The 19,951-nt window shown below is 47.5% G+C and overlaps 1 protein-coding gene across 1 annotated transcript; it reads left to right on the top strand.

Moving 5' to 3' along the window:
* Positions 1–1,230: 1,230 nt before the first annotated feature.
* Positions 1,231–16,538, top strand: KLHL42 (kelch like family member 42). Its single transcript, XM_028533327.2, has 3 exons — positions 1,231–2,193; positions 11,014–11,207; positions 15,466–16,538. The coding sequence occupies exons 1-3, from the start codon at positions 1,319–1,321 to the stop codon at positions 15,915–15,917; spliced, it is 1,521 nt and encodes a 506-aa protein (XP_028389128.1). The 5' UTR covers positions 1,231–1,318; the 3' UTR covers positions 15,918–16,538.
* The last annotated feature ends 3,413 nt before the right edge of the window (positions 16,539–19,951 follow it).

The raw sequence follows: 19,951 nt of genomic DNA, 5'->3' as shown, positions 1-19,951 counted from the left end.
TTTTTTTTTTTTTTGTACAATAAGAGTGAACACACCCTCTTCTCCCACTCAGTCCTACCCCTCCCCAGGATTAATTCATCCCTCGAGGCAACGCAAGGTCCTTCCTATTATTTGGGTTGAGCTTTGTATTTGCAATATGCGAGAAGATAGAGAAGAAGTAGTCCTTCCTTAAGTAGTCTGCAGAGTGGGGTGGAAGGGGGGGGAGGGGAGGATCAGAGGGTGGCGAGGAAAGCCACTTCTGTAGCCAAATATGAGCAGAAGTGACCAGCCCTTCTGCCCAAAAATAACATTTCCTAATGGTCAGCCCAACTAAGCCGAAATAGGGAAAGCAATGGCTTTCCCATTTGTTAGAAAATATTTTTAAAAGAAGGCACGAGATCTATCTTTAGTTGAATTGTACTTTTCTTTTAATAGCACAAATTGGATAACGGCCCATCGCAGCAAATCCAAGCTCCCCAGCTTCCCCATCCTTTTTACCCGGTGCACCCCACGCTCGAGCCCCGCAGAACCTGCGGCCAACTGGCTGGACTTTCTGTAAGATGTCTCCACGCAGCGACCTGCCGGACTCGGCTCTAGGTGTCATCCCCTGGAGCAGAGACGGCCAGGGCGCCGCAGCCCCCCACCCGGGACACGGAGCGGGCTGGGCCAGACGTGTGACCCCAGATGTGGTGCTTTTGTGTCTCCCCGACTCCACTTCATCCCTTTCCTCTCTTGCCCGTTTCCTTTGCTTTTTCCCTCTCCCCACGCCCTCGTACAGCGGCGCGGGAGAAGCGGCAAACCGGCTGCAGCTCGCCTCCCGTCCCCCCCCCCCCACCCCCCGCGGGCACCGCGGCCAACGCGGCCGACCCCCGCGGGCTGCAGAGCCGCCGCGCCCGGCCTGAGGGGGAGGCTGCGGGCCGCGCCTTCCCGCCCCCCGCCCCCACCCAGCGCCCGCAGCCCGGGAAGCCCGGGCCAGCCCGCGGCCCGCCGGCCGCAGGGGTCCTGCGGGCGGAAGTGCGAAGCGGGGCGTGGGAGGAGGCTGTAGGCTGGGGGCTGAGACACCCTCCCGGCTGACGCGGCCCGGGACGGCCCGCGCAAGCACGGCGGCCGCCTCCCCACGCCCGGCGCGCGGGCGGCCCTTGTTTGGCGCCGAGCGGGACCAGAGGGCAGGGGCGCCCGGGCCGGGAGGAGGGGCTGCCTGGGGGCGCCGCAGCGACCCAGATAGGCCGGGCGAGCGCGGGAGAGAGCGGGCGCCCCACCCGGAACCCGTCAAGCGCGCAGGCGGGGAGGCCAGCGCGCCGAGCTGGCGGGCGGCCCCGCGGCCCCCGGCCCCCCAGCCATGTCGGCCGAGGAGATGGTGCAGATCCGCCTGGAGGACCGCTGCTACGCGGTGAGCAAGAGGAAGCTCATCGAGCAGAGCGACTACTTCCGCGCCCTCTACCGCTCCGGCATGCGCGAGGCCCGGGGCCAGGAGGCCGGTGGCCCCGAGGTGCAGCAGCTGCGCGGCCTCAGCGCGCCGGGCCTGCGCCTGGTGCTGGACTTCATCAACGCCGGCGGGGCGCGCGAGGGCTGGCTGCTGGGCCCGCGGGGAGAGAAGGCCGGGGGAGCGGCCGAGGAGGAGGAGATGGACGAGGTGAGCCTGCTGTCCGAGCTGGTGGAAGCGGCCTCCTTCCTGCAGGTCACGTCCCTGCTGCAGCTGCTGCTGTCCCAGGTGCGGCTCACCAACTGCCTGGAGCTGTACCGCCTGGCGCAGGTGTACGGGCTGCCGGACCTGCAGGAGGCCTGCCTGCGCTTCATGGTCGTCCACTTTCACGAGGTGTTGTGCAAGCCCCAGTTCCACCTCCTGGTGGGGTCTCCTGCTCAAGCCCCGGGGGATGTCAGCCTGAAACAGAGGCTGAGGGAGGCCCGGATGACTGGAACTCCTGTCCTCGTGGCCCTGGGGGATTTCTTGGGGGGACCCTTGGCCCCTCACCCCTACCAGGGGGAGCCCCCGTCCATGCTCAGGTATGAGGAGATGACTGAACGTTGGTTTCCGCTGGCCAACAACCTTCCCCCCGACCTGGTGAATGTCAGGGGTTACGGGTCTGCCATCCTGGACAACTACCTCTTCATAGTGGGCGGGTACAGGATCACGAGCCAGGAGATCTCCGCGGCGCATTCCTACAACCCCAGCACCAACGAGTGGCTCCAGGTGGCCTCCATGAACCAGAAGAGGTAAGCACCCAGCAGAGAGCGGCTGCTTCCCCATTCTTGCGCTTCATTCCGAATTCCTTCCCCTCGTGTTTAGTGAGCGTTCCCAGGAGGTTGTGCTGAGGTGGGAATGGCATCTGTGGGGCTGTGGTTGGCCTGGACCCTGGCAAAGTTCCCAAGGAACTAAGGACTTTCAAGGAAGAAGCCGCTCCAGTGAGGTCAACCAGCTGAGTAGTTTCCTTGCAGGTATTGTGTCTGTAGGCAAACTGCTCTCTTTGCCTTTATCCCAGTGGGGGGGAAACATTGTGGTTTCCTAGGTTGCTTACAGCCGTTCTTTAGTTTTGCTTTGATTTTTAATTTTTTAAGAAACGTTAACGCTCTGATCCCGATAGTGATGGCCCACGGGGCAGTGACCTGTAACAATGACTTTGGGGGACTTTGGGGTGTTGTTAGTGCAGAAGGCTTCCACCCTGAGGCGCCAGTCTGCTATCAGGAGATAATCTTGAGGGTCGTGTCAACACTACCTTTACAGGATTGCCTTTCTTATTCTTTCCCTCTCTCCTGCGTCTCACTTCCTCCCAGGCAGTCTGTTATCCACACAAAGCTTGAGCCTGGAAGTGGTTACCTCCACTGTTGGAATTTTACCACCCACCTCAGCTTTCTCCCTTCCCATCATTCAAAACCCTTCCCATGTGCACTTGGGTGACTTGAGGAAAGGAGGAGAAAAGGAGGTGTGGGGGGCGGGGTTAGGGAAAGGAGTCGGGGAAGGAATGGGAAAACGAGAGCAAAGCAGATAACAGAAGGAGGTGGTAGGAAAAAAAGACCGCAGGGACCAAGATGGCCCCACAGCCATTCAGAAGTGGGGAGAAGAATCAACGTAATCCAAGAAAGGGCAAGAGTAGCCTTTCGCCTAGCCCACCTGTGTCCATCTTCAGCCCCACCGCGCCTCCCGCCCTGAAGTATGGAGCAGGAGTCAGGGACTTGCTGCCTGTCAAAGACAGTCTGAGCAGGGCCGGGGGAGTCATCACACAGATTTGCTTCACTCGAAGGGCTCCCAGCCTGGGGCAACACTAGCTTTATTTCTACTGTAATAGAAAATTTATTTTGGTAAGCGTTCCGTCTTTTCTGATGGCTAAAAATAATTTGTAGTTGTTCTAGAAAACTGGGAAAATGGAAAAGAATGAAGGAGCAGGAAGGCTGCCCCTCCTACTTCCTCCTTCCGGGTGGCAATAACCATCTGCAGGTTCACACACTGTCTTTCAGCCCCATTTTTTAGTGCATTACTTATACCATTGAGATGATGTCATATTTAAACTTGGGTATCAGAAGCGTTATTTTTAAACAGATTCTAGGAGCTTTATTGAAGCAACAAGGAAACATTCAGCGGTTGTGAGTGGTGCCCAGATTCGGGGTGGAAGGCCCAGCAGGCGGTCTGTCGCCTCCACTCCCCAGTCTCCAGCTCTTTCAGCTGGAGCTCAGCTTGCCTCCCGAGCTCCACAACGCTCACACCGCACCTCTCTTTTCTGTCCTGACAGACACTTGGTGGTCTTTCTTTGCCCCCTAGGAATACCTTTTCTGCCCCCTTTGAAAAGAAAAGTAATGCCAGAATACATGTTTAGAAAAATTGCAAATGGCATGAAAAACTATAGAGTAAATGTACTCATATATTATATATGATTGATGCACATGTGGGGTGTATATGTCACTTATACAAGTCTATTTTTACTCAAATGCAGTTATGCTGATTATTATAGCACTTGTTATTCCCACTTAACATGCCTGTATCTGATGGCTCTTTTCAGTGTCAACAAACATAGGTCTACCTCACTCTTGCTAATGGCTACATAGTATTCCAGCCCATGGATATACCATAATGTAATTAGCCCTTTCCTTATATGTGAACATTTGGAATGCTTCCATTGCCATTATAAACAACACTGTATTGAACATCTTCTTATATGTGTATATACCTTACTAGGCATATGTGAGTTAGTTCTACATAGCAAGTTCCTGGAATCCCTGGATAGGTGACTTGTGTGAATATGTTATTCTTTTCATGTGATTATCAGCCACTTGTATACTTTTACAAGTAATCTTTGCCAATTTCCTAAAAATCAGCTTGTTTATCTTTTTCATATTAATTTTGTAAGTTATGTATATGAGTATTAGTCTCTTGTCTTTTAGGTAATGTTGCACATGTTTTCCTTGCCTTTATTTTATCATAAGGTTCAAAAATGCTTAAAGTGACCAGGGACAGTAGAGTGGGCATAAAGATGAACCGGAGAGCTACTGCCCCACCACAAGAGGGCTCCACCATTCAGCCACAGCTGGTTATTTCCAAGTGGAAGTGAGAAATGGTGTTGCCAGACATTTATATATCCTGACTTTTTAAATGTTGGCAGCTTACTCCATTTAAAAACAAATAAACCAATGAAAAAAATAAAAGCTTTGCAGACCTAACAAAGTACAGGCCAGCACTGGCCTTGTGAGCCTCCAGTTTTGGAATGCAGGTTATAGTGTATTCTTATGTGAAGATATTAAAAAAATTTTTGTATTCAAATTTGTTATATGTTCTATGAGCTTTTTATCTCACAAAGGAAAGAATTGTACAAGCTAAAAAATATATAAATACTCATCTATCTAGTGATCTACTGTATGATTTTGTCTTTCTACATTTAGATCTGAATCTGTTTGGGATTTATTTTCATTTAAGGTATAGTGAGAGGTTATATAACATGTTTTCTAAATGTCCCAGGAGCCTCAGTCTTTCTCGCTGTGATTTGCAAAACCAGTTATTATATGCTAATTTTCCTCTTTTCAAATTGGCAGATTGGCCTTTCTTGTATCAAAAACACATTTTTGAATTATGGTAGCTTGGTAATCTATGGGGTGGGCAAAAATAGGTTTCCAATTGTGAGTGACATTCTTTAGAATTAATAAGACTAATGTAATAATCATAACCAGTATGCCTTTTTCCATATAAAAAACTATAAACTATTTTATTTGTTGTCTGGTAGAACAAAGACCTCTTTGTTCTGCTTTGTTTATTTTAATTCCCTTGGCTACTTTTTGTACATCTCCTTCAGTTAGGCTTTAAAGTCAGCTTGTCAAGTTCTATTGGGATTTCGATTAGGATTATGTAATGTTGATAGATTAATTTGGAGGACTATTCACAGTTTTATAATACTTTATATCTTGAAAAATGGTTTGTTTTTCTAGGTCTTTTGGTCCTCCAGGAAGGGTTTTTTCTTTTTTTTTAAATATTATTATCTTTTCATATCTGTATATTTTTTGGTTAGGATCAATCTTAGATATTTTCTAGTTATTTATTTTTTCCGACACAGATACATTTTCCATTATATTTTCCAGTTGGTTGTTGATGCCGTATTGGAGGCTGCACCCTTCTTTGTCTCCCTCATCCTTTGGTGCAGATCCGACATGCCTCCACCAGGAGTCCCTCCCTGAGCCCTCAGCTGTGTTCCTCGTGCAGACGTCCAGCTTTAACTGAAATGTTTTGTTCATATGTGTCTCTCTCCCTTCTACCTGGGTTTATTTATTCATGGAAGAGGCTATTTTATAAAAAGTCCTCACTCAAGAATATGTTGATTGATGATAGGGCTGGGGGAGAGAGAGGAAGACATTGACATAAGAGAGAAACATTGATCATCTGCCTCCCATATGTGCCCTTACTGGGGATTGAACCTGCAACCTGGGTATGTGCCCTGACCGGCAATCAAATCCACAACCTTTTGGTGTACGGGACGATGGTGCAACCGACTGAGCCACCCGGCCAGGGCAGGTCCAGTTACTTTCTCAGTGCTTACATATTCCTATTGCAAAGATGTTATCCAAAAAAAAAAAAAAAATAGATGCTTGCCAATGCATGGTTTGTTGAATTGTGACATATATTTTTATGTTATTATAATAAAAGCCAATGTATAATTTTATATTGCTTTAAAATATAACATTATAGTGAACATTCTAATCTTACATCATTATAGTTATTTAGAATCACTGAAAAATAATATGTAACATTTAGTTGAAAACTTAGCCTGTGCTAGTTACTGTTCCTACTAGTTTGCATGTATTTTTTCCACTTATTCTTCTCAAGGGCTATCTCAGGCAAGTTCCCACTTCATAGAAGCAGAAACCAAGGCATGGAAAGTTAAATAGATTGCTCAAGGTGTGAACTAAATTTAGTATCCAAAATGTAAATATCTATTGGATATGTATAACTATTTAGATTATTTACAAGTTATGGCTTATAAACCAGCTGTGACCATCTTCATGCAGATGTTTAAGTTTTCCTTGTAAAAATTATCTTCTTCCAAGAAATGGAGCACAGATATTTTATGGTACTGCACTGCTCTCAAAATTTTATCACGTGTGGACAGCTTCACTACAGCCTTTATATCCAGCATTTTTCTCGTCACCATTGGACAAACAACAAAGATGACATGGTTTCTGCCCACAGGAATTTGAAATTGAGTTTACGTGATGAGACCAGTAAAAATGAAACCTAGCTGTTTCTGGCTAATGCATCCAACACGAGCTCTGGGAGCCCTGGAGGAAACTTACAAGCTTAAGTCAGAATGGCACGTTTCACACGGCATGTCACATCCACTTTGATTCACTGCTCTTGGGCTGTGTATGTACTGTTCTATGTTGACAAAGGGGTCAAGTGCAGAGCGGCTTACTTCTCCTGGGCACTGAACAGTGTCATGATCCCAGAATCTTAATTAGCAAGGGGCTGGCAAGAGCCCTAGGATTAGGAGCCTTTATATACCCTATGCACCCTGGAGAACAGGGTGCTGTGTGACCAGCAGTGGATAAAAAAGAAATGAGCGGTGCTGTGCCCATGCACTTGAAAATGGCAGTGGGCACCAGTACTCTTTGAGAGGCTGCATCCAAGTTCAGGTGTGCAGCACTGCCAAGTGGTCTGCACGTGGATGTGATCTCAGGGGCCATTGGGACATAACTCTTCACACGTAAAAGCTCTTGTGTGCCCACAAAATCGCCTGCTTTCCCTGCTCACTTTAATTAGGGATAACTTGCAGAAACTGGCCCTTGTGGCCAGAGTCAGTTCATTAAGTCCTCTATTTCTGACGTTGCCTCTAGCCCCTCCCATTGCCCTGCACTTTTGCTCTGAAATTGGAGTTGGATGTGTTCTCCTTTTCTGCTGTGAATACAGCGAGGCTGGGAGAGGGACTGAAGAAACAACAGTTTCCTGGCAGAGATGGCATTAGAGGTGTCAAACTTACCAGTCCCCTGTCCTTTTTAGAGCATTTTCTGGAGACATGGAACCATCAAGAGACGATACCCCATGGTTAGTGGTGCAGTGCAGCCGGGAGTGGTGTGAAAGGAAGAAATCTACGAGTTTGTTCACTCCCCCGCCCCCAACATAATTTTGGCCAATGGCTTAAATTGCTTTGTGCCCTGGAGTTTCTCAGAGACAGTGACTACTTGTTTCTTAACTTCTCCCCTCTTCCTGGTCCCTGGGGGAGGCTAATAGTAGGGAAGTGGCCGCAAGTAGGCAGCGGAAGGGGAAAGCGGAGACACAGGGATCTGGGTGCCTGCAGACTGCGTGGTTGAGGAAAGACCGGATTGAGGGTCTGGCTGTTTCTCTCCCATTCTTACTGTAACAGTAACGAGCCTTTCTATGGAGAAATGCACAGCCGTGGTTTACGTTTCTGGAGCTCTCGCTCTGGGCAGCACATTGTGGTGGGTACTGTAAGTTGTCACTTCCCCTTTCACGCTCACAGCCTCGCTGTGAGGCAGATATGATTGTTGGTCCCATTCCCCTAAGGGGAGACTGAGGCCCCCCGAGTTTAATGAACTCACATTTAGTCACAGGGCCAGTGCCCTGTGCTGCTCGGACCTGGGGCCCCATTGCCTCCAGGTGTTGTTAACCACTGATATTTGCACACTGCTGTTTGTCGTGGTTTAGGTTACATAGTTTTTAGGTATTTAAAGAGCTTTTTACTTATTCTAAGGGAAGTAGAAATTAAATTGTCTAATTTTGTTTATTTTCATTTCTGTGCATAAGTCAAGTATGTAGCTACAACAGAGTATCTGGTTTTAAAAATTCTTTTTGCCTCCCAAACGTATTATATCAGGAATCGATATTAAGAAAAACACTGCAGAGATCATAATTTTACAAACAGTTGATAGCTTGAATTCATACCATTACCATTCAAGAAATGAAGAGTGGAAGAATTATTTTTAAAAGTTGGAAATGGGGTGGAGAGCGGCAGGGATTTGTGGGTGAGGCAGCACTTTGTGCAGAATCCCAGAGGACACTGTGGCCAGTAGCAAACGCAGTTGCAGTGGACAAACGAGAACCCGACCCTCCTGAAGCTGAGAAACTTAGGCTCGTGATGTGCAGAAGAGCATTCCTTCTAAGTGACATGTTTCCGCAAGTGCTACCTGTTTTAACTCTTACTACCTATGAGACTGTGCTCTCTTCTCAGCCCCACCTCACAGGTGGGCCCAGTGAGGCTCAGAAAACCTGACCTTCAGTGGCTTGTCCAAGGTCCTGTAGCTGTTGGGCAATGGAGCTGAGATTTCCCTGTACAAACCTGGGCTCATCATCCTTAGCAGTATGCCTCTTCATTAAGTGGTCTGTTTTTGGGTGGCAGTTTTGCCTTAAAACAAATTCAGTGTTGAAAAAAAATGTTTCCCTTCTCTTCAAGTGACTTTAAGCATCTTGGAGTCTGGAGAGATGGCATTTACTTTTAACTGCCTATTCAGCCTCAAAAAGAAGCCCCTTCCATCTTTGCTCAGGGCAAATGATGATGCTGGATGAATACTAAAAACTGTTTTGATCTGAGAAAATGTACTATCTGTGTACCTACGGGAAGCAAAAACAAATTGTGGGCTGGTAAAACTTAGTGCTTATTTACAAGCTTTATTTCCTTTGGTTCCCCAAATTTGCGCACATAGAGAGGGCATCTGGTCAGGTTTTAAGGACCATTAGCAGCAGGAGAGGTAAGCAGCCTGACCAGGGACCCCCCAGTAATTGCCACCTCTGTGAGGTCTGTTGGCATGAAAATTTGAATGGTTGGCTGGGTTTAATGGACAATGTGGGCTTTTTGATGAAGAGTACTCTATTCACTCTCTGATTTGAAAAACAAAACTGAACTAAAGCTTACTGAACTATAAATGGTACAAGCGCCTTTAAAAATCTGAATCGTAATGCACTAGTGTTTATTGAACACCTTTTAGGAGATCAAGGGTGGATTACTAGCGCACCGCTGCTTCTTCGTCCACCCTCTTACCTACCTTTTCTACCTGCAGCCACTCCCCCCTTTCTCTCTCTGGATGTTTTTACTTTTGAAGAACTCATTGTGTTGGCATGAGACGTGCCTCTAAATTCACCTGGTCTGGCCCACTTTATTTCAGGCACTGGGAAATGGAGAATTGGAGTGTTAATATCTTATCTCTGTGTGATACAGTTTGATACACTGTGTGCTGTGTCCCAACTGCCCTGTGCTGGGTATTATCCCTGCGAGAGAAGAGGAAGGGAAGTGGCTGGGTGGGTCCAGTGGCTGGGTACCGCCAGAGCTGGGACTCACACTGAGTGTCCTGATTTGTGTCCCGGTCTCTCTGTTGCTTCCTACGGATGCTCTTACTATTGTAAACCAAGACCCTTGGGCATACCACAGTAGACTGACCCAGCACTTCCAAATGTTTGTTCCTCCTGGCCTCGGAGGAGCTCATTAATCCCCGAACACTACAATGAAACTAATGTTACCTTACTTATCAATTCAAAGGTCACGAGGCTTTTATCCAGTGTCTGAAGCCTGTGAGCAGCGTTTAATTCTGTTACTAAGTATGGGGCTTGAAACCAGCGTATTTCTCTTTTTCCTTAAATTATTTAATGTTACAATAGGTGAGCACTTGTTGATATAAGTGTTTGTTGAGTTAACGTGTAAATACCCCAGGAATGCTTGATCAAAATATGTTTAACTGGTTCAGTGCTTATCTCCCCACCTCGCCTGTTACACAGCCCTCCTCTGGAGGAAGGAGGAGCAGTGATCTCTTTGGGTGTGCGCTTGGTGATGGAGGCTCTGAACTATCTTTAATTAATTAATGAATTAATTAATTAAAATATTTTATTTGTTCATTTTTAGGAAGGGGAAGAGAGAGAGAAAGAGAGGGAGAGAAACACTGATGGGAAATAGAAACATTGCTTCCTTACCTCTCCCCGCACATACGCCTAGTCTGGGGACTGAACTCACAGTCCCGGCATGTGCCCTGACTGGGAATCAAATTGGCGAACTTTTCCTTTTTGAGGTGATGCCCAACTAACTGGGCCACACCAGGCAGGGCTGATCCACCTTTTAGCACCATGCTTTGCATGTGCCTGTCTGTGTAAGCAGTGCTGGCATACACCTAGGATGGAGCTTACCCGCACGGGAGGAAGAATGAGCTGAACATTCTAAGCAGAGAGAGACGGGGAGGGGCATGGGAGCTTTCCTCCCTCACCACCTGGTCTGGCTCCTGAAAAGAAGGTATTGAGTTCAGTGCATGCAGAGTGTCCTTGGTTCTGTGGTGAGGCTGAGAACGATCAGCCCTGTTCAAGTGAATTGCTTATCTTCAACTGCTAACGTTTGGAGACTGCAACCTTCCTGTGGACTTTTGGGAGGGAAAATTTGAAGAGGGAAATTCGAAGTGTCACTTGGCCATTCCTTGGTCACTAGGCAGAATGGCCATCCACGTGGACAGTGAGTTTTCTTCAGCGGCCCGGCGATTCCACACTCTGCTTTAGCAGTTCATGCCATCATCTCATTTCTTAATGATCAGAAGAACTGACTCTGTGGGCCCCTGTCTTCTGTCTTTCAGATCTAACTTCAAACTTGTGGCCGTTAATTCAAAACTCTATGCCATCGGCGGGCAGGCTGTTTCTAATGTTGAGTGTTACAATCCCGAGCAGGATGCGTGGAATTTTGTGGCACCCTTACCAAACCCTCTGGCTGAGTTCTCCGCCTGTGAGTGTAAGGGGAAAGTTTACGTCATCGGAGGGTACACGACCAGAGGTAAGTGACGTGGGCCCAGGAAGTGGTCCTCTAGTACGTCAGCTTCGGCAGCCTGGGGGAGGGCGCAGGTGCCAGAGAAAACACTCCAGTGTGCGTGAGTGTGCTTCTGTGCATCACCTGCTGTATATTTACACATCGGGAAGGAAGCAAGTCCTGATCGACAAGGGTGGTTCAGACAGGAGCGGCCTTTGATGCCTTTGTGTGAGCATGGACACGGGATGGTGCGGGGGCGCTGTGAAGAAAACAGTGGATTTTCTTTCTGCTCTGGAGAGCCAGCCTTAGTCTGTCATCTTGTGACTTGGCTGGGTAACTCCCTTCCTTTTCCCAAACACACCCTGAATCTTCCCCGTCCAGCGCTGTGGGCTCGAATGCCAAACAGCCTTGCAGGTTTCTGTGTTCATTTCCTCCCCTCTGGACCACAAACACGTGAGCTGCAGATTCTGGAAGCTTAGCTCTAGGCTCGTGTTCACGCACTGCAGGAGGAGCGAGAAGGGGATGTTGGAAGATTCTTTTCTGACCAGTGGTGGGAGGTAGCTGTGCTGTTTGTTACAGTGTATGTGGGTGTTTTTCACATTTTTGGTGGGCACTTTATGGCTCATAGTGTGCAGATAAAATGTTTCTCCAGCAGGTTTTATTCTGCTGCTCTGGGTAGGAAGCCTCTCCCTTGTTCTCACAGAAAACAGTTCCCTGTAATGAGACGGGTGATGGTGGCCACCAGGGAGAGGCACCTGTCCTTTCGCTCTCTGCCCCGAGGAAAGCAGTTGTTTCCCAGTTACCCCCTGGCCAAGGAATCTCACTTCTTCCTTGGGCTTGACTGAACAATGCCCAGCACTTAGGAGTAATGGGACTCTCAGGACTTGTAGCCACAGTGAGGTGGTCGAGTTACCTCTGTATTGACAGGATGAAATGACCTGTCACTCCTCTGTGGCACGATGTGGGCGGGGCAGAGCTCTCCATCCCGCTGGCAATAGTCCTGGGGCCAGATGTGGACGGCCCCAGTAAGCTGTAAGTGACTGTATGTAACTCTGTAGAGGATGGAAATCCGTGTGCTAACAAGCCCGAGTGGCAAAAGTCCTTTTCACCAGAACCAATTGTATTTTGTTTTGTGGGTTTATGTTAGAGGAAGAAGTCGAATGTAAGGTGTTTTAGGAGCATCTGATTTACTTTTTTTTTTTTTTGGTGACAGGAAACGATTTTGATTAATTCTCCTGACAATGACTCTGTAAACAGCTGATTTGGTGGGGAGGATGGCGGGTGTTGTGTCCGTTCCCTGTGGCTGGTTGAACCGATGGGCACGAACTCGGTGGCCTGTGTGGTTCTGGAGAGCAGAAGTCCTAAGTCAAGGTGTCACAGGGTCTCGAGCTCCCCCCCGCCCCCCGAAGGCTGGAAGACTCCTTTCCTGCCTCTTCCAGCTCTGGTGGCTCAGGTGGCTCCAGCCAGTGTCTGCATAATGCTCACCTCTGCTTCTGTCTTTATGTGTCTTTTCCTCTGTGTCTCCGTGTCTGTTCGTCTTCCGTCTCTTGTAAAGACACACTCCTCATTGGGTGTAGAGCCCACTCGGGGAATCCGGGATGATCTGAAGAGACCCTTCCTCCAAATAAGGCCACACTGAAAGGTTCTGGGGCGGGGAGGTGGGCACACCTGTTTGAGGGCCACCATTCAGCTCGCTGCGGGGGTGGTGTGCTTCCACAGTTAAGGAGAGGCAGTGCCGGGGAGGGGTGCATGGGCAGCAGCAAGCTTTCCTTCACCCACGTCTTCTCTGCTCGTCAGCTCTTCCCGTGCCCCTCCCTGGTGACCCCGCACCGAAGACGGTTACTAGCTTTCCCTTCACAAATGAGTGAAAAACAGAGACCTGGCACTCTATTCATTCATCTTCAACCCTGGTGTTCAGGCTACGCGGGCCAGCTTTATGTGCCTAGCTGAACCGTGGCCTCCAGAGAGTCCGTGTGTGAGCGTGTGCCCGAGCGTCTGTGTGTCTCTTCTCCCAGGAACGTGAACATAGTCACTCACTTGTGAACATTGCTAAGAATTGTGCCTCCCCGCTGGGTTCTGTAGCTCTCGAGGAGCCCCCTGGGTTGCCTGTGCGCACGTCCTTCTCGGCCCCTCTCCTTAGCAGGGGCCACGGGCCCCGGCCACAGCACTGCACCCCGGAGTGCTCTGCCGCTGGACACGCTGGTTTTTCCATGACCCTGGCTGAGTGAGTGTTCTTTAGATTTGACCTGGAAAACCCTTGCTTGTGTGTTTTCTAGTTTCCAAAGCCACTACTAACGTACTTTTTTCATTTGGGCCACCCACTGAGAATCCCATCCCAGTTTCCCCAAGCCAAATACCCTGGACGGGATGGTGAGGTGATGTGGACGGATGGGTGTTTGTGGAAGCGTTGGAAACGAGTTTTCTAAGACGAGAGGGCAGGACAGTTACTTGTACTCCGAAGCCCCCCTTCTCCTCTGCTTAGGCTCTTCCTGGCACTTCCTAATAGTCCTTTGTACGTAAAACAAATCATAATTGTCACGAAAAATGATTCAGGACTTAATATTGGGTCCTTAGTTACTGACTTCTTAAGTGAGACTTTTAAAATTTAGTAAGTTGTAGTTCATGCTTTTTATGATAGCTATTTGATTATTATAATTCTTTGGCAGACTCTGAAGAGTTTTGCAAAAATTCAATAGAAAGTAATAGTAACCACTAACGGGAAGAAGGATGATTTGTTGAACTTCAGAATCCACTGTAAATGTGAAGGCGAAAAGATCATTCCTCCAGCCCAAACCACCTCCCCGTGGCCTGAGCCCTCGTTGCGCGAGGAGAGAAAACATTTGCAGAAGGCCTGGAAGGACCTCCAGACCTGGGACTGGGGAACACACTGAAGCTTCACTGGAATAAGCCCTTCATTCATGCGGTGGGGAGCCAGGTTCCTCAGGAGCACTTTCTGGTAGATTAGCAACTGAACTCCTTTGGGCTGTCTCCTAGGATGAGCTTTATCACAATAGCTACAGTAAGAAGAAATATAGGGAGATAGCGGTGTGGGTGAAAAACAGGAGAACAGTCCCTGAAGCCACAGCAATTCTAAAATTTCTACAGGTTGGGGCCTGTGCACACACAGGGTTGGTGTCCTTGCGTTCCCTTGGTGCCCCCTTAGGAGGCGCCTGCGTGGTACGAGACACAGGGTGGAGCTCTGTAATCACTGCTGTCTGTGGCGGGGCCCTGCTGTCTCCAGTGGAAGCAGTGCTCTCGGCTTCTGCAGCCGTCAGGATGCTGCTCACTTCAGTTGTGCGTGCCACCCGTTCCCAAGCCGAGCTCTCTGTTATACTGATAGATTTTGTCGTTTCTTAAGCACACGCACACACACGCACAACAGCAGCAAACAGAAAGTTCATTCTTTCTGATAACTCAGCAAGTTTCCCCCTGTGAAGCTAAAATATTCTATTTATTCTTTCCTAGAGGAGAAAAGAAAAACAAAAAAAGAAAAGTGGAAAAGATATTTTAAATTTCACAAGCATTTTTCAAAAGGACAGTAGGTGATATTTTCCCTTACAGCAGCTAATCATTCAAAGTAATGTCCAAGCAAGCAGTCTTGCATCTGCTATCTGATTTCACCCACACAGTAACTGTCTCCTGTGAAATGGGCCAGGGAGAAGGCAGGGCCTTTGTCAGCGTGCCTCTGTTGTCACAGTTGGGAAATAGAGTTGCCCAGTGATTCTGGGACTTGAAGGCTGGAGGTGAGACTTGCATTTCTCCTGACTTGCAACTTTGTGTCCTTTTCTTCTGACAGCCCTGAAAATCCTGCTTGGCTCATTTGTCTTGTTTAGCAGATCAGTTGTCAAGAGTGGATGCTCTTGGGCCTCAGCCGGTCATCTGCACTCAGAAGGCAGTGGTCTGGGGGTGTCGATGGGGTTTCTGAGGCTCTGCTTCTTCTCACATTGATTGGCCCAGTGGTTCTAAAAGGTGTAAGGGTGTCAGGTGGGGATGGGGTGGCGTGGGGGACATGCCCAGGTTACAACTGCTCATCTCCTTGGCCTTACCAATTCCGAGAGACTCCCAGGGAGGGGATGTGGGTGAATGTGAAGTGAGTGGGGGCAATTGTAGACGGGTCTCCTCCCAACCATCTCTAAGCACTGCTTTCCCAAGCTCTGCTTTTCTGAAAGGGTTTTGCCTCTGGGGAGCAGGTTATTGCGGTGGAGGCAGATGGTTACTCACAGCGCGGGCCGTGCTCGGTGTTGCTCAGGACCGTGTCATCACTCGGCCGCTCCTCTCGTTTCAGACCGTAACATGAACATTTTGCAGTACTGCCCCTCTTCCGACGTGTGGACGCTCTTTGAGACGTGTGACGTGCACATTCGCAAGCAGCAGATGGTGTCTGTGGAGGAGATCATCTACATCGTGGGCGGGTGTCTCCATGAACTGGGGCCCAACCGGAGGGGCAGCCAGAGCGAGGACATGCTGGCCGTGCAGTCCTACAACACGGTCACGCGGCAGTGGCTCTACCTCAAGGAGAACACGTCCAAATCGGGCCTCAACCTGACGTGCGCGCTCCACAACGATGGCATCTACATCATGAGCAGGGACGTCACCCTGTCCACCAGCCTGGAGCACCGGGTCTTCCTCAAGTACAACATCTTCTCCGACAGCTGGGAGGCCTTTAGGCGGTTCCCAGCCTTCGGACATAACTTGCTGGTTTCCTCTCTTTATCTGCCCAATAAAACAGAAACGTGACTGAACTGACCTAGTATTTAAAAGACACTTGGCTCAAGACGTAAAAAAAAAATCATCCACAAAAAAGTGTGTCCCATTTCAAGGGAGACTGATTTCTAAAGGGAAACTGTGGATTAAAGTAGGTCACTATACAATAGCTGTAAACAAGCTGACTTGAACTAATTACTTGAAAACTTATGGAGAGAAGAGACCAACTTTATTATTTTTTAAATTATTGGCTTTTAGATTACGGGAACAAATCCATGATCACGTTTTCATCCAGATATCATACCGTTAGGCCAGTGACTAAAACGGATCATCACAAAGAATCTTCATTGTGTCTGCTTAGTAAGGGGCCGATGCCAGCACCTGGCACGGGTGGTGAAGATGGCTCTAAAATCTGTTTTACTTGGGTCACTTGACATATCATGAATACCTGAAGTGAAAGTTTTTTTATTATTTACTTGACAAACACTTATATTCACACTGTGTTCTCCCCACCTCTCCCCAGTTATACCCGCATTTGCTTCCGGGGTGCTGGAAACAGGGTTCTGTGTTCACATATCTTGTGTGCACGCTGCCTTCCAGGAAGTGTGCGATGATGCAGCCGTGCAGTGAAGCCTTGCGAGGACCCGGTCCTCCCAAAACTTGATAAAAACATTAGCTGCTTTTCCAGTCTTTTTTGCGGTTATGAATGCTGAGCAAATAGGCAGATATAATCACTCCCTTCGCTTATGTGTCAGATTGCAGATTTATGGGGTCAGTAAGTTGTGTTGCTAGGCATCCTGTATTGTTTAAAAGAGGATATTGTGTTTAAAAGGATGGAGAGATATATGTATGTATATAATTTGTATATGTGTCTATATGGTTGATATAGACATATGTATATATATCATATATAAAAATATATATGTGTATATATATAAATTGAGTCTTAAATTTAAATTCAGATGAGAAGGGAAAGAAATACCAAATAACAAAAACAATTGCCTTTGAGAGTTACTTTTACTGAATGTAGTTGACTTATTAGTTCTTTTAAGATTTGAAAAAATAACCTTATATTTAGATCATGCCTCTTTCTAATTTAATTTTAGCCCTGTAATCCATGCTTTGCTTTTGCGGGGTACGGTGAGGGGAGCTGTGGGACGCTGGTGCTGGAGCGAGGGGAGGAAGCCCCCACGGAAGTGGAACAGCACGGGGGGGCGGCGGGGGGGGTGTTTGTGAAATTCAATAAGGAGGTCCACTCGCCTTGGTGGTTAAATCAAATGTGTCCTCTCTTGAACGCATTTGTTTGCTTTCTGTACGTCAGGTCACAGTGGATAAAAGCTTCTGCCAATCACAGATCAGCATTTCTTTAAAAACATAAGACACATACTTACTGTATTTTGATTGAAAAACAGTTTCTGAAATTCTCTCATTTTTTGTGACGGAATCAGTTAAACTGTGTGCTGGATTCTGTCCTTCTGTTCCCACACTCTGGTTAGAGCATGCCTCACTTTCAGAAAATTCCACAGACAGACAGACAGACAGACTGTCGTGACACATTCACACGATCACCAGACACGCTCTGAGTGCCTCCAGTCCGGGTTCACGGTGCAGACACAGCGGAGAGGAGTTAACAGAGCTCTTCCGGTCATCAAAGCAGTCACCACTGGGTCTCTTTACAACCATGGTCTCCTCCTGTATTTAGAATAGATACAGTCTGGCTGTATCTATTTGGAATAGAGGTCTGGCTGTAAAAATTTTATTTGCACACCTTTTCAGGAATACTACTAAGTGAAAAGTGAGGTAATCCTTTATTGTGGATATGGAGACAGATCTTTGTATCTCACACCAACTAATCTTATCAGTACTCGGAACACTATTTAAGGGTTTCTAAGCCATAGCCATTTATTCTCAAATAGCCTTTAAAAAAACAACAACTCTGAGCTGAAATCTTCCTGGGAATGGTACTTTAATAATAGATTTATATTCATTTGTATTCATTATAGAATTGAATTTCTAGTGACCTGTATTCCATTACACATATTTAATAATCTAATTTATTTTAGGTAGCATTAACTTCTGTTGCTACAGAGCTTAACTTTTTTAAGTCTTAACCTTATGTATTCAGAAGATTCTAGCCAGTTGAAGTAGTTCTGTACAAGCAATTGGAAATTAGCTTGTCAATAACCACATTGTATAAAACGCAGTATTAGTCCTGCCAGCTAGTTGTCTTCTTGATTACATTCTTTGGGTCTGTTTTCCTAATGCCATCAGCTAGATCCTTGGACCAAGTGACGGCATATGTTCTGATGCACAAAGCTCTTTTTATAAATCAGGTTTGATGTGCGTGTGTCGGTGTGTGCATATATCTGTGTGTGCATGTGTGCGCTGGCGTAGTGTAGCTCTCCCTGAGGCACACAGGCTTCTGGGAAGGTTTTGTCGCTCCGGGCAAGGCAGAGGGTGCGCTAGGAGCAGGTCCTGGATTTGGGGCGTTGTTCTCCCTGCTCTGCTCATCAGCTGTGTTGACGTTCGGAGGGCTGTTTTCATCTAGCTCTGTTCCCTTGTCGGTGCCTGTGTTATAGTGAAGACTCGACCTATGTTAAAAGCAAAGTTGCTTTGAAAAGCCTCCCTAATCCCCCAGGATTTTGCTCTTTAATACTGTCCCTCTGTTTCCTCCCTTTCTCTGAATGTGTTGTCTGTCTTTTTTGGGATGCCTCTGTGGGGTGCTGACCTTCCACTATGGGGAGGGGAGTTCTGGGAGGAACCCCCCTGGTGGCCACCCTGCCAGAAGCCCCCTGTTTACCTAGAATGGTCTGGACAGCAGACAGTGACTCTTCGGCTTGGGTTGGTGGGGGGATGGGACGTGGTTATTGGTTCTTTCTCTCATTCTTGCTGATTTTCTTTTCTACGCCTCTAGTGTCAGAGGCCTCTCCCTTTAGTGTCCTTTGAAAGGTTTTCTAATGAACCTGTAAGATTTGATTATTTCAGCAGTGTCAGGTAAGTCATAGCAATGAAGTACTGCGAAGGTTATGGAGACTAGTACAAAGCAAGTAGATTAAGCCTGAACACCAAAGAGTTGGACTCTGCCATTTCTTTGAACCAAAATCCCAAGTAATTCCAAATGCCTTAAGTATCAAAGTCCTACTGAGATGGGGTACGTGGAGTATATGCACTCTTTCTCTACAGAAGGAGTAATCAAGGAAATGCTTGTTCTCCTTCAGGAAACAATTACTTATTGAGCATCGTGGATGCCATGTTTTCAAATTTCCAGGTTCAAGTCATGACTCTACTTGTCCAGCGGTGCAGATTGATCGAATTGAAAGGCCTTGGCCTTACTGGTCAACCAGCATTTAATGAGCAGTGGCTTGATGCAGAGCATTTGAGAGCCAGTGTAGCAACAGAAAGGTAACGTGGCCGAGTGTTGGCCTTCCTCCTAGCCAGAGGTGGGGCATACACGACATCCGTGTCATCATTCTTTCAAGGTGGCATTATGAATGAGTGGCACACCTTTCCTCTGTGCCAGGAATAGCTCTCAGATTCCATTACCAGCCCGTCAGAGAGGTGAAGTATTTGTCATCCCTGCCTTAGACAGACAAGTGAATGAATTAGGTGAGTAGATAGATACCACCCACAATGGCTTTAGAAGTGATGAGGGGATTTAGCTCAGCTCCCCGGGTCCCAGAAATATTTTCTGCATGTCTGTCATATGCAAGAAGGCAAGGTTAAGAACCAGGGACACATATAAATAAGCCACCATCCCTGACCTTGAAGAGCTTACCACTTTGTGAAAGTGTCCGCCATAATCGTAACTAGAGTGTCCTTCAGAGACGCCCAGGTGTGTCAGGCACACGGGCTCTCTGGCTTGACAGCCTCTTCAGGCCTGGTTCATCTGTCCATTTCTGATCTGCTGTCATGTACCCGCTTTTCTCTAAACTTGAACATCATGTTTTTGTCTTTTATGGTGTGCTTTTTTCTTCACTACTTTTCATAGTCTTCTCTGTACTTATTTTCTTGGGGGGTGGGGGGAATTATGTGATCTTCTTTATTTAAAGATACTTACTAGGAACCAC

This window comes from Phyllostomus discolor, chromosome 2, assembly GCF_004126475.2.
Source record: "Phyllostomus discolor isolate MPI-MPIP mPhyDis1 chromosome 2, mPhyDis1.pri.v3, whole genome shotgun sequence".
NCBI classification, from domain to species: domain Eukaryota; kingdom Metazoa; phylum Chordata; class Mammalia; order Chiroptera; family Phyllostomidae; genus Phyllostomus; species Phyllostomus discolor.
This window is presented reverse-complemented; position numbering and strand designations above follow the sequence as displayed.

Bases quoted from the DNA above. Each gene is read 5' to 3' on its own strand.
- KLHL42 (XM_028533327.2), top strand. From the start codon at position 1,319: ATGTCGGCCGAGGAGATGGTGCAGATCCGCCTGGAGGACCGCTGCTAC. The intron at 2,194-11,013 runs GTAAGCACCCAG...TCTGTCTTTCAG, and splicing joins GCCTCCATGAACCAGAAGAG to ATCTAACTTCAAACTTGTGG. The intron at 11,208-15,465 runs GTAAGTGACGTG...CTCTCGTTTCAG, and splicing joins CGGAGGGTACACGACCAGAG to ACCGTAACATGAACATTTTG.